Source organism: Lactuca saligna, chromosome 3 (genome assembly GCF_052625555.1).
Source record: "Lactuca saligna cultivar CGN05327 chromosome 3, ASM5262555v1, whole genome shotgun sequence".
Classification (NCBI taxonomy): domain Eukaryota; kingdom Viridiplantae; phylum Streptophyta; class Magnoliopsida; order Asterales; family Asteraceae; genus Lactuca; species Lactuca saligna.
In genome coordinates, this window is record NC_136419.1 from 34,984,276 (window position 1) to 34,999,037 (window position 14,762).

Genomic DNA, 14,762 nt, shown 5'->3' on the forward strand with positions numbered 1-14,762 from the left:
GTCCAGGAAGCATTTACTATCATACAAAATTGATTTATGAAGATAGAAATTATTATGACAACAAAGCACCCAACCAATCCTTAAATGCTGCAAAAGTCATCACGATATTTAATTAAACACATAGAATTAGATATAGAAATAGAATAGCCTCCAATCTACTCAAAGTTGTTGACAAAACAACTATCTGTCCAAAAAAAATATCGTCAAGTCCTCTCACTAAACAGAAAATACACAAAATTCACAAATAAACAAATCAGATTTACCAAAAATATTGTCTAGTGATCATCTCTCATTTTAACTACACAAGTAAGTAGACTTTTTTCACATGCTGCTAATGAAAAAATCAACAAGCCTGTACACCATCGTCTCCACTTCTATATTTCGTATATATATACTCCTTCCATCATATCATCCCCCACATCCAACAAACCTACACCACATGTACAACAAATATATTCATTATTAATTCCACTACTTCATTTCACCTTTATTTTAACATCCAGATAAAACACAAACCTCTGTTTATATAACAAACACCTCCACCACTTCCGCTCTACAAACTCTACCCGCATATACCCAACCAAACAAACCCTGCAAAATCACCATCATCATCATCATCATCATCATAACTACAAAACATTTATAAAAAAAAATTTTACCTCGAATGACACTTCAACTTTTGGATTTCTTCCCAACAACAATCTGAAATATCCTCAACCCTCTACTAAACGCTTCATTAAACAAGATCCTCGTCTGCATCGACTGCAACCCAGGCAACCACGACAAAGCCGCCACAGGCATCAAGACAACCACCCCAAACATCGTGTCATAAGTCCTTGCAACCGACACAACAGTCGCCCATATAAAACTCTTCTCCAAAATCGGCCTAAACACTTGAGCAATCAACAGAAACCCCCACCCAGTAGGCACAAACGCCAACAAACTCGTCAAAATATCAAGAAACCGAAAACTCGTAAACTCCAACAACGCGATAATTATCAAAATCCCAATCACAATCACAAGAAACTGCACAAGCCGATAGTAAATATGCTCTTTCGCAGAGTACTTATCGCGCGCATACATTATCACCGAATATATCACAAGAGCCACAACAATGTAAATCCACGAAAGAATATAAACCGCAACACTTTTGCTTCCAGCTGCAATCCCTAATTGGTAAACAATCCCGTATTGGAAGAAAAAGAATCGAAGATCCAAAATGATTTCGAATATTTTCCCGAGCAAACCCGTTGTTCTTAAATGATCCTGTTCTTCATACCACCATCGTTCCCAGCTTTCTTCCGGTTTTGCAAACACGCCTCCTTTAAACCAAATCCAGTTCATGAAATCATCGAAATCGTACACGGTTTTCAACCAATCGAATCCGGATGGGTTGAACACAAACGGAGCCATGATCCATGAAACCACGAGAAACCAACTTGAAATGGTTAACGCGATGTAAGTGAAGGTTCCTTTAGCCACGGGGCTATAAGCAGCATAAACGGTCAGGATTAAACCGAGTTCGATCGCTTTTATGAAATGACTCCGCGCGTATAATCGGTAATTTTCAGCGAATGATTTGTGTTGGACGACAAACCCCCGCCCGGTTGCCCGATATTTCGCTCCACCATGTAGAATCGTCCGCCCGAAGTAATGCGAACGCGTGCCCAACGAGAACGTATAAAAAACGGATGAGAGTTGTAACTGCATTGTGATGAAATCCCAAATAGCTGCGAGAAAACCGTGTTCGAGGGTATTTTCGACAATCATTGGTAAGGCTGTGAAAAGTCCAAGCTGGACGATAAACTGTTGGTTTAAAATCGTCCCCAACGCGTTATTTGTATTTGCGTTTTCCGAAACCGAATTCTCAACCCCGCTTAATGCGAGATATAATCGGCCCCACAAGAACGCGTATACAGTTAAAGAAATCATCATTGTATTGAAGAAGAATCCGACTGTGGTGTAGAAGAAAGAAAGCATTCTGAAAAAGTCAAGGCGTTGACCCAATCTGTATACATCTCTACTCAAAACTTGTTCCCCGTTTCCACTTGCAACTTTGGCTTCAAACATGGAGACTTGATTTAAACCCACATCGCGACCTTTTCCTACTTGAATATACTCATGGTGGGTTACGTTTCCGCCTCTTAAAGTACAATTAAACCCTGCGAAAATGTCTTCACTTAAGTTGATCAATCTTGAAGCTTTGCTGATTCCGCCACGTGTCATGAACCAGAAGCGATCGAATACATCCGGGTGCCCGTAATGTAAACGGATCTTCAACGGGTTAGCGAGGACCCGTTGACCCAAAGTCACAAAACTTGTTTCTTGAGCTGACATGAACCACGCGAGCGAGGAAACGGACCCCGTGAAGATGTTTTCGCGAACTCCTAGGATATTCGGTTTACGGATCCCGTATTTTTGTTTATATTCTTCCAACAGATTCCTCATTTTCAAAGCTTCTTCAAAGTAATTATCTTGATTCATGTCAATGGTTTGAACAGCATCTCCACGGGTGAAAATCAGGGCGTGATTTTGATTCTCGGGTTTACCTTCCCCGAGTTTTAACGGACCCGGTAACTTGACCCGATAAACTTCAACTTCTTTTCCAAGAGTTTGGTCAAACTTGACTAAAACAGAGAAATAATCCGTCCCACCAGGCGTCGCCACCTCATCAACATACGCCACACGTAACGCTTCATGCTCTTTCATCAAATACAGAATCTCATCAGCATGTGGGTCCTTTTTCGCCTTTTGGGTCCCGTATATCTGACACGCAACCACATAAGTATACTTCATTAAAGCTGTTCCATATTCGTGCCCTTTGAACATCATACTGACCCGACTATCTGCCCGGGTTAAATCCCGGGCACTACCCCCCATTGGAATTAATTCTTTTGCACCTTCACGAATGTCCATTTCAGAAGCTGAATCAAGAAAAGCCAACATTTTAAGTGCCCGATAATAATACATCATACCCCTAACAGTTCGGGCAAGTGTCTGCCCTCTGTAAGATGCCCAAAGTCTCAAATCTCTTAACTTTTCTGTCCATAACTCTTCTTCGGTCACCATCCCTTCGCGACGCATCCGTTGCAAAAAGTTCACCCATTCATCTGCGTAAATTGTCTGAAGATAATAAAGAGTGGAAACCCCATCTTCATTTTCAGTTCGAAGCTGTTCTTTGTTGTACACCACTTCCTCATTGTAGTAAGGTGTCAAAACACTGAAAGCCATCATCTTCTCCACTTGGGGTGCATGTGGCATGTTCATGAACAATGAGTTGCTAAAGAATGCGATTCGTCTTCTTGCTTCAAGATTCACGGGAATGTTGTTCATGGAGTCACGGGAAGTCAAAATCGTGTGGAGTCTTCGTGTTTGTCTGTAAAAGCTTTCGTTTTTTGGATCGGGGAGTGAAACTGCATTCTCAAAAAGTAAACCCTCACCTGAAAGTGGAATACGAGGGGCTAAACCGTCTTCTTCCAGCTCCTTCATGGATCTTTTTTCTTTAAAGAAATCGCGTATCACAACCTCGTAAAGTGCTTGTAATGTGTTGACTATTTTGTTGACATCTTTGTTTGACTTTATCAGGAGGTCAACGAGGGTGATGAGCTTTGTGTGGATTGTAGGGAGGGCGTACATGTTGAAAGTTTTGGTGAACTTTCCGATGATGATTGAGTTATCAATTTCTTGAAATAGGGTTGTGATGATTGAGTGTTCTTGTGTGTTGTATTGTAAAATTGTTAGAAGCATGTGTCTGATGCTATCATAAGTTTCAATAACTGAACATCTTCTGTATTCGTTTTTCCCGATTTTCTTCCATAGCCATCTATCGGGAGCATCAACTAACTCTTTTGCTTGGCTTAAAGCAAGAAGCAACTCGTTACACAGCAACAAACATGGCCATTGTACAACTCTAATGTTCCATGTGTTTTGAGGCAATTCAAGAAGCTCGACTTCAAGATCACTAACAATGTCTTCTTCTCTAAATGTCAAGATGATTTCATTCCATATCAAAGCAAATTTATGAGCTTCGATTTGGTTTGATTCGAGTTTCTTGAATGGTCTCCCAAGACCATATCTTAGCTTCAATCTGTAGATAATGTCTTTGAACTTTGACCGAAAAGTCCCTCTTGTGTTCAACAACTGTTCTTCAGGCATAAGATTGAACTGCATTGCACTTGCGAAAAATTGAAACCTTAATCTTAGTTGTTGGACATTTCGGATCTCACCCAGATGACTAAAAAGCCCAACTGCAGCACCCACGAAGGAGGAGTAAATGGAGTACCAGATTTGTGTGTCCATGAGATAGATTAAGACAACTGGTAGCCATAAAAGGCCTACTGCAAACCTGTTGCTGTTACCAAAGAATTGGTGCCATTCGTATGTGACATCTGTGAGGTCTAGAAGATCTTTAGTGGGTTTAATCATTGGTTTGATCTGTAAAAAGTAACTGAAACAGAACTTTGTGGCGAGAACAATGATCCAGAATAAAGAATACTTGATGTTGTCTACTAGACCTTCACGGAGACCACGGCCTACAAAAGTTCTACTTTGGAACCACCAGGTTATGAGGTAGAAGATTCTCCAGTTTGTGTTTTCAATGAAGTTGCGAATCCATGGAAGAATGAAGAGAAGAAGAGCTAGAATTTCAGGGAGGATGAACACTAACGCGACTTCAAGGAAAGTTACCACTCGTTTATTGGCTGCAGCTGACCAACGCCCATCGTCCTTCTTTTGATTCCAGATTCTGGTGTAGAACACCACGAAGATTATGATCCAGATAACAGAAGTAATGATCTTCAACACCATTCTTACACCAAGCCAGTAAGTCTCTCTGGAAACGAGTTTATACTGCATCACAGCATCAAGAAGAGCTTTCAGGAACCGCAAACAGCTCCAAGTTATGAACAGACTTAGAACTTTTGCTTGGGCGTCTTTGTTCTTTAACGCCCTCCATGGAGTATGGTCTGGATCTCTCCAGGAAACGATGATGGCAGCTTGTAGAAACAGAAACAACATGGTCCAGAGCTTATCGAAGCTTCTAAACAGGTTCAGAAAGGATCTCTGCTCCACGAAACCTGTTTTCCCTACCCTCTTCCCTTTGCTTGTTGTTGCGAAGAAATTGCTCCCGATATCTATAGGCCACTTCAATTTCTCGAAACACCTTCTGCTCCAGAAGTACTCGTTTATATCATCGTAATTCCGCCAGTCTGAATGTGGTGCTGTGCCGTTCTTACTGTTCGCTACCTCGGCCTTAACAGTATCGTAAATTGGTTTAACAACGCGATTCAGGAATGCGTTTTCCCCAGAAATTGCGGGCAAAACAGGCCTACCTGTGTTCTCATCGATGTAATCTTCAAGAATTTTGTTCAGCTCCTCAGCCATATGATGAAATATATAACAAATACACTCAGGTATAAAGCGTAGATTCGCGGACTCACCCCAAATAAGTAAATAAAGTGAAACATACAGAAGCTCACGGCGTTGGTCGGAGTTGGATAATTGGCGGCGGGAGTCAGAGATCCAGATGTTGGATTTACGGCCGAGGAAGGAGCACCAGTGTGTGTAGTTGCTGAGTAACTTACGGCGAAAGCGGCGTAGCACGGAGGGGTCGAGAGTATCGATATTTTCCGGCGGTGGCTGCAGCCGCATCTGGGCGTTGGCGAGGTGGAGAACGAGGTGTTCCCGCTGATTTGAAACGTTGTCCGATTGGAAACCAAAGAAGGCGCCAAGCCAGTCGAGGAGGTCGTAGTGAGGTTGCCATGGAATGAAGGGCGGTCTGCGTAGGTCGCCAACAGCCAGTAGAGCAGCTGTGGCGGCACGAACTTCTGGGAAACGGAGGGACGGATGATCTGCTAGTAAATTGTGGATTGGGATTATGTTGTAGGGAGATTCATCAGAAAGGTCAGGCTCCGGCGACGACGGAGGACGCTGCCGGTGAGTCATCGTGGAGGTGGGGATCGGAGAACACAATTTGACTATGCGATGAGTGAGAGCTGTAAACGTTACATTGGGGAGAAACGAATACAAAAGAAAGCAGGAGGTAGTGGGGCCATGTGACCGCGTGATTAGACCTTTTCTTCCGCGCTTTAAATCTTTTCTTTGCCCCAAATTTTCAAATACAGGTGTATATTATATTAGTATATACTCTAAGATTCAAATTTGAATTAATTTATTTAAAGCTTTAGATATTATTTAGGGTGTATATTTTACTTTGTTAAATATTATGAAATACTTATATTAATACTAACAATAAGGTAAGCTTAATTATGATATCATCTTTATGGTATCTTGATAAGTGAAAAATATACAATGAATATGACGTTACATTAATAGATTCAGATTATATATATATAATGTTAATTTCAATGACATTTGACTTGATCATCATATTTAAATATGTAATGATGTTTTATTGTTTAGGTTCGTTTTGTCGACTAGTATAAACTTGACTACATAATAAGGTAGGTTATTTTAATATTAATTATGTTTCTATGCATTATATGTGTGAAAAGTATTTGAATCATTAATCTTCATTATTTACATATATCCGATTATTGATAGATACAAGGCAAATAGTATATCCACCTGATACTTTATGGTCATATCGTTTAACACAAGTAATAAAGACTAATCACAAAAATACTAAGATGACACATCAATTTAAAGAATTGACAAATTTTTTACTCGTACTACAAAATAACCTTGGTCAATGTAAATTGCGAAATATATAATCATTTGTTATGTATATGCCACTTTTGTGATTAGCCATCTAAAAAATAAATAATTTTTATTTATCATCATCTATCTAAAACAAAATCTTTATGAGTTTTATCTAAACAAACACTTGTTCATGATTAAGTTTTATGTGTGAAAGGTTCTGAATGAGTATAGGAAAGAAAAAAATGTTTAGGGTAAATTTTCATTCGTTGAAACTCGTTTGATGGGTTAGTTGTGTGCCTCATGTTTTGGGAATTATCAATTGTAGTATTTATTATCATTAAAAAAAAAGTGGGTAATCAACTCATCCATCCAAACTTGTCATATATAATATTATATATCAACAAATTGACTCATTACGTTGTGACGTTCATTTATTTATAAAACGTTGGTAAAATATCTATACTTCGGCATATTTACAATAGAAAAAATTGCAAAGATCCTATGTGTGGTTTCTTATTTACTTTCGCTAAGTTGCAAACCTAATCATCTACCCTAAGTTAGTTACCTAATAAGGTGTGTGGGCGAGCTTGAACACCGCACATTAACAGAAGGAAAGGTGGTGAGGCAGCCCATTGCCGCACGCTTTCTCCTATTCCTATAAGCCAACTTTTTTTTTATTTTTTTTAATATTTATTAAATTATATATATATATATATATATATATATATATATATATATATCAAAACTCATGGTTTTTAATTCCCTACAAAATAAGTATAATATTTGTAGGAAATATATTTTTAAAAAATAATAATAATAAAATAGTGAAACAAGTTTTCCACCCATTAATTGGGTTTATGTGAAGAAAAGAAAAATAAGGAAAAAGGTGTTGTGACCCATAAAAATTTAGGGGGTTTTTTCACATCAATCCTTATCAAAATTGAAAAGATGTTTTTACATGTATAGATTTATTTTTACTTTTTTTATATTTTTTAATATTATTTTTAATAAATGAATGTTTTTTTTTGTCATATGTCTTGTTTTCTTTCATTTTGTCACATGACTTTTTTTTGGTTTTTTTTTTCCATTTTTTAATTTTCCACTTGTTATTTTTTGAGGTTTTTCATTCTTACATTAAATTTTCAGAATTTATGATTATACATATGAAAGATTCTCATTCTATTCATGTAAGGTTATCATTTTAGTAATTTGAGAATAAATTCACATAAATATTACAAACTCATTGATTTATTTTCTTTTTTCAATTACTTTATAAAATGTTTAATGTTTACATATTGATATTAAACTTTTTTTATTTTTAATAAACATGTATAGTACACGGGTCATACACCTAGTTATTAAATAAACAATACACCTAGTTATTAAAGAAACAATGGTTTCTCACTTAACCCTTTAAGGGCTTAACCCACTAAGGACTTAATCCATTAAGTCCATTATTGCTTAGATTAATTTCTGCCAATGATTATTATTTAATATTTTACTTATTAAATAATTCTCATGTGTGTGTCCGATAATTTCTCAAATATTAGGATTTTCTCAATTAGCCCATTAAGGACTTAGTCCATTAAGTCCTTTACTCTACTAGATAAATGGCATGGAATAGTTTGGACTTAATTCACAATCCAATCCCAGTGGCCCAAAAGTGGGTCCAATAAGTCCAAGGCCCAAATACTTACAATTAAGGTTTTCCACCCCAACATGGCCCAATAGGCCCAAAATTAATCTTTAAGCCTGTTAGGGTTTTAGCTGGTCCATTAGGGTTTTGCTTGTGGGGCACCAACCACTACCACCTCGAGTAATGGTGGTCAATGGCAGCTCATGGCGGCTGCCACCACCTTACAGTGGTGGTTACTATTATTTTTATTATTCATTGATAATTACAGTTACAAAGCTTTAATCCAAAATTACACACACACACACACACAGCCACCCTAGTGGCGGCCGACGGTGGCGGTGACTTTTTCCGGCCAAGAAACTACCCACACAACATGCAATTACACAAAAACACAGCCACACATAAGTCTTGCCCGGAAGAGAAGCACCTCCGCCCTCTTGGTGGTGACAAGAGTGGTCTTGTGACCACAACCACCACCTCGCGATGGTGGCGGTGGTTCCTTGTTTCCCAACCGAGTAAACACCACACATACTTGCAAATACAATCTGGAGACCGAAGCATTCCCTAACTCAACCACTACAAATGGCATGCGAGGAACGGAACCCAAAAACGATGGCCAAGACCCACCGTCGATCTCAACCAACGTTCACGATGTCAGGCCACCAAAAGAACAAAGAAGAAGGTGTAGATGGAAGGAGATGGTCCAACCGAGTGTTGATTCTGAATTCTGAAGTCTCCCACTCAAATGTCAAAACTCACGGATGAAAGGAAGCTCACAATATAAAATAGTTAATGAAAAGAAAAGAGGAAGAGTCCAGAAGTTAACAGAGGAAAAAACACCCACTTTATTCATGAAAAGAGATGGCAATATATAGCCTTACAGAGTACCACGTGAGCATGAAAGTAGCCATATAGATCTACCCATTACTTCACCTAAAGAATCGGTACACCCATGACTCAATCTTCCAACGTTACTTTCTCAACGTACAACTCCAACAAATTCAGTCAAACCAAAATACCTATTCTACCTAATAAACTATTAATAAAAACATAACATATAAAACTATAAATAAATCTAAACCCAACCATATGCATAATCACGTGACCTTGGTAAATAATCGATTAATTCCAACAATCACCCCCTTAATCGGTTATTTTTCCACTCCATTCACAATAATGTCGGTTCATCTTCAATGATCAAGTTTGCTTCTTTTTCCCACTTTGGACATTCGTTGTTGTAATGACCGAATTCACCGCATTTGTAGCATTTTACGTGACTCTTGTCCCGAACACGTTCCTTACCATCTTGGTTCCTCCCGAACCCACGACCTCTTCCCCGGCCACGTCCAAAGCCATCCCGATGCGAACCGCCACCGCCACAATGCATACAACCATCCGACTTTTCTTCTCTTGACAACAACAACCCACCATAAATGTCCTCCACCTTCTCGGATCCTTTGATGCACTCTTCATATGCCTTTAGTCTACCGACGGCTTCATCAAAAAACATCGTATCCAACTCAAAGCATTGCTCAATCGACGCCACAATTTGAAGAAAGGACTTGGGCATAGAATCAAGTAACCTTTTCACCAAGTCAACTTCTTCAAGTTCATATCCGAGACTCCGTGCTTTCGAAGCTAAACCACTCAACTTGGCTGCAAAATCATCAACGGTTTCTCCCTCCTTCATACGCAAGCTTTCTAGTTCCCTCTTCAAAGTTGCTAATCGAGTCGTTCTTATCCGATCCACACCCAAATACCGAGTTTTTAATCCTTCCCAAACCCTTTTTGGATCGGTGTAATCGGACATTTGCAACACCATCTCTTCTGGTATTGCTTGAAACAAGAAAGCAAGAGCTTGTTTCTTCTTCTTTGGATCCGATTCTCCACCCGATGTCTTTGCTTCAACAGTCTCCCATATGCCATGTGCATCCATGATGAACTTTACTTTGACTACCCATACTGGATAGTTGGTTGGGGTCAAAACCGGAATCTGATATGACATTGAACCACCATCTTTTACTGCCAACGCCATTTTTCTTTTCTTATGACAGCCCCAAACTTTTCAGATCCAACCCGTTCCAATTGAGACTCCTCTTCCACCAGTCAAGAAAACCAAGCTCCTGATTCTTCTGTTTTCTTTTACCAGCTATGAGTAAGCAAAATCAAAACTCACCCGTTCTGATTTCTTTCCGCTTCTCTTCCCCGCTTCTGGTTAGGCTCTCTTTAACCCGGAACAAGGATCATCAAGGATGGAGCTGCATCTTTTCTTGTTATAAGAACTTACACCCCCTTCAACAGAACCTTGGTGCTCTGATACCAAATGTTGATTCTGAATTCTGAAGTCTCCCACTCAAATGTCAGAACTCACGGATGAAAGGAAGCTCACAATATAAAATAGTTAATGAAAAGAAAAGAGGAAGAGTCCAGAAGTTAACAGAGGAAAAAACACCCACTTTATTCATGAAAAGAGATGGCAATATATAGCCTTACAGAGTACCACGTGAGCATGAAAGTAGCCATATAGATCTACCCATTACTTCACCTAAAGAACCGGTACACCCATGACTCAATCTTCCAACGTTACTTTCTCAACGTACAACTCCAACAAATTCAGTCAAACCAAAATACCTATTCTACCTAATAAACTATTAATAAAAACATAACATATAAAACTATAAATAAATCTAAACCCAACCATATGCATAATCACGTGACCTTGGTAAATAATCGATTAATTCCAACACCGAGAGCTCCCTGTTGCTCATGAATCACGTTGTGACGACGCCGTCGGTATTCCTCGATCTCAGCAAACCTCTGATGCACACGGCGTCTCCAATAATGAGGATATTGTGGCGTTCTGCGGCGAAGGAGCGGCGAAAATGGGCCCCTGCTGGTTGGAACAGCGAACGGAGTGGGTGGTGGCGGCAGTCTTCATGCATGGCGGCTAGACTAGGCTTTTAATGGCGGCGGCTGGGGAGAATGAGAAGGAGGTGCGCCGGAGATGGGAGGCATAAGGTGAAGGTGGCAGTTGCATCAATGATCCATCGGGTTAGGGTTTCCAGCACAAAAGGATACATATATATGTAACAGCTCAGATTTTCAAATAAATTTTTCATTTAAAATAAAACATCATTATTCGACAAAAGAGTTTATTCCAAGTTTATTGCAAAAGTATAAATAATAAGTCCTCAAGATCTTCAGCAATGGCAGTGTGTACGTGTCACGCCGGCGCCTTCCCACGGTCATCGCTAGTACCTGAAAAACATAAACACAACTAGTAAGCATAAATGCTTAGTGAGTTCCCCAGTATACGACTTACCCACATACGCCTTCCGGCCCGGACCTTTCGGTCCACATAACATTGCCTTCCGGCCCGTAACATAATCGCCTTCCGGCCCATAACATATCGCCTTCCGGCCCGTATTTCATTGCCTTCCGGCCCATAGTATTTTGCCTTCCGGCCCATAGTAGTATAAAACATAACACATATAACATATCACACATAACACATAAGTCATACATCATACCGTTCTTTCTATCACATAAAGTCTCGCCTTCCGGCCCGTATAAGCATACATCACATATAAAGCATCTACCTCTCTAGACATAGCATAAATATAACACATACGACCTTCCGGTCACGCAGTCAAACCCTTCCGGGTGAAGTATAGTGAGAAGACTCACCTCGTAGTATGCAAGCTATAAACCCTTCGAGCTACTCGCACTCGATCCACTAATCTGCAGGCTCCCTATAATACCACATACCTTTATTAATGATCTTATCAAACAAGACAACTGACCCTACTAAATTACATACAGGTCAACGGTCAACTTGACCGGACTCGTCGAGTGCAAAGGCAACTCGGCGAGTCTAGACACCCCGACCCCACTCGCCGAGTCTAAAGAACGACTCGACGAGTTCCAGTAGGTCTTCAAGCTACTCGCCGAGTCTGAAGAACAACTCGGCGAGTCCTAGTGAATCTTCAAGCTACTCGCCGAGTCTGATCATTGGACTCGGCGAGTCCTCGCCATGCAATCAATCAACTGCCTCCTGTACTTCGCATGATTTTATAATATATAGATATGGGGCTTCCTGGACCTTCACATATACTATTTCAGGGGTTTAAACTCTTGTAACAACACTATAATCTATCAAATCCTTAAATGGGTTTCCTAAACCCTAGATTCGCATACAACGTAAAAGCTACAGATATGATCCGAAGATTACCTGGAAACGTGTTCCCTGTGTCCCCAACTTTCAGAACTCGACCCCTTGAACCTCCTTTGATCACCACCTTGCCTCTCCTTGTCTAACAACCTCTTCAAGCTTCCCCTAGCCCACACCCTTGCTCCAGATGCCCACAGACTCCTGAGTTATCTTCAATCGGCCAAAAGACGAGACATGACGGCCCTAAAGACATTATATACGATTTAGAATCAAAATGGCTAGGGTTTCAGCTGAACAGCGTCGACTCGCCGAGTCCCTAATGGACTCGTCGAGTCCCGTCGCGAATCTGTGACCAAGACCGTGGTCCTACTCAGCGAGTCAGGCACCAACTCACCGAGTCCCCTCCTAAATATGCCCTAAAAATAATTTAAAGAAATACCTGAAATTCCGGCTGTTACAACTCTCCCCCACTAGAACTAGACTTCGCCCTCGAAGTCTCATTCTGCGAATAACTCCGGATATTGCTCCCGCATTTCACTTTCCGGCTCCCAAGTCATCTCCGATCCCTTCCGATGTTGCCACTGAACCAACACCAGGGGTATCTCCTTGTTCCGTAGAACCTTGATCTTCCGATCCCTGATAGCTACTGGTCTCTCAGCGTAATTCAGGCTTGCATCCACCTGAATATCCCCTAACGGAACCACTGCCGCTTCATCGGCTATACACTTCCTCAACTGCGATACGTGAAAGGTATTGTGAATCTGACTCAGCTCCGCTGGCAACTCCAACCGATAAGCTACCCGACCTACCCTTGCAATTACCCGGAATGGACCTATGAACCGGGGCCCCAATTTGCCCCTCTTTCTGAACCGAATCACTCCTTTCCAAGGAGAAACCTTTAGGAGAACGAAGTCGCCGACCTGGAATTCGAGCTCGGACCGGCGTCTGTCCGCATAACTCTTCTGTCGGCTCTGGGCGGTCAATAACCTCTGCCTCACCCGTTGAATCTGTTCGGTCGTCTGAAGTACGATCTCTGTACTGCCCATCACTCTCTGTCCCACTTCTCCCCAACAAATGGGAGTCCGACACCTCCTACCATACAACAACTCAAAAGGTGGCATACCAATGCTCGAATGATGGCTGTTGTTGTAGGAAAACTCAGCCAACGGCAGATGCGCATCCCAGCTACCCCCGAAGTCTAACACACACGCTCTAAGCATGTCTTCCAATGTCTGAATCGTCCGCTCGCTCTGACCGTCGGTCTGGGGATGGTATGCGGTACTAAAATGCAGCTTAGTACCCAACTCCTCATGGAATTTCTTCCAAAACCTGGAAGTGAAACGTACATCGCGGTCCGAAACAATCGAGGTCGACACTCCATGCCGAGATACTATCTCTCTCACGTATAACTCTGCCAACTTCTCTGCTGATGAACTTTCGCTAATGGCAAGGAAGTGTGCACTCTTTGTTAACCTATCCACAATCACCCAAATCGCATCGACTCCCCTGGCAGTTCTCGGCAATTTGGTGATGAAATCCATCGTGATCTGCTCCCACTTCCACTCAGGAATCTCTAAGGGTTGCAATTTACCGTGCGGTCTCTGGTGCTCGGCCTTAACCCTACGGCAGGTCAAACACCTCTCAACGAACCAAGCGACGTCTCTCTTCATGCAAGGCCACCAATACTCCTTCCTCAAATCCAAATACATTTTCGTAGCACCGGGATGGATCGAGAATTTCGATCTGTGTGCCTCCTCCATCAAAGTAACACGTGTACCGCCCACGAATGGTACCCAGATCCGACCCTGAAACGTCAGAAGTCTCCGTCCATCCATAACGAACTCTGAAATCAACCCGACGACCCGCTCCTGTTTCTGCATCCCATATTTCACAACCTCGGCCTGTGCCCCACGAATAGCATCTAATACCGGAGTCATCACCGTCAATCTCAAACATACGTCCCGCAATGGAGTGCTCTCCGCCCTACGACTCAATGCATCGGCTACCACATTAGCCTTGCCTGGGTGGTATAGGATCTCACAGTCATAATCCTTAACCACGTCTAACCATCTCCTCTGACGCATGTTTAGGTTGGGTTGATCCATCAAATACTTCAAACTCTTATGGTCCGTGTATATGGTACAACGAACCCCGTACAGGTAGTGACGCCAAATTTTGAGGGCGAACACTACTGCCCCCAACTCTAAGTCATGCGTGGGATATCTCGCTTCGTGAGGCTTCAGCTGCCTCGATGCATAGGCTATCACATGGCCCCTCTGCATCAACACTGCACCC

The 14,762-nt window shown here is 41.4% G+C and overlaps 1 protein-coding gene and 1 non-coding gene across 2 annotated transcripts; both read right to left on the reverse strand.

Moving 5' to 3' along the window:
• Nucleotides 1-85: 85 nt before the first annotated feature.
• On the reverse strand, nt 86-6,022 carry LOC145035197 (callose synthase 12-like). Its single transcript, XM_078983786.1, has 3 exons — nt 660-6,022; nt 517-591; nt 86-430 (listed from the first exon to the last, which is right to left on the reverse strand). The coding sequence occupies exon 1, from the start codon at nt 5,941-5,943 to the stop codon at nt 673-675; it is 5,271 nt and encodes a 1,756-aa protein (XP_078839912.1). The 5' UTR covers nt 5,944-6,022; the 3' UTR covers nt 86-430; nt 517-591; nt 660-672.
• LOC145038023 (small nucleolar RNA J33) lies at nt 2,904-2,984 on the reverse strand. Its single transcript, XR_013679126.1, has one exon. It is a non-coding gene; the product is annotated as a small nucleolar RNA J33 (small nucleolar RNA).
• Nucleotides 6,023-14,762: the final 8,740 nt, after the last annotated feature.

Bases quoted from the DNA above. Each gene is read 5' to 3' on its own strand.
- LOC145035197 (XM_078983786.1), bottom strand. From the start codon at position 5,943: ATGACTCACCGGCAGCGTCCTCCGTCGTCGCCGGAGCCTGACCTTTCT.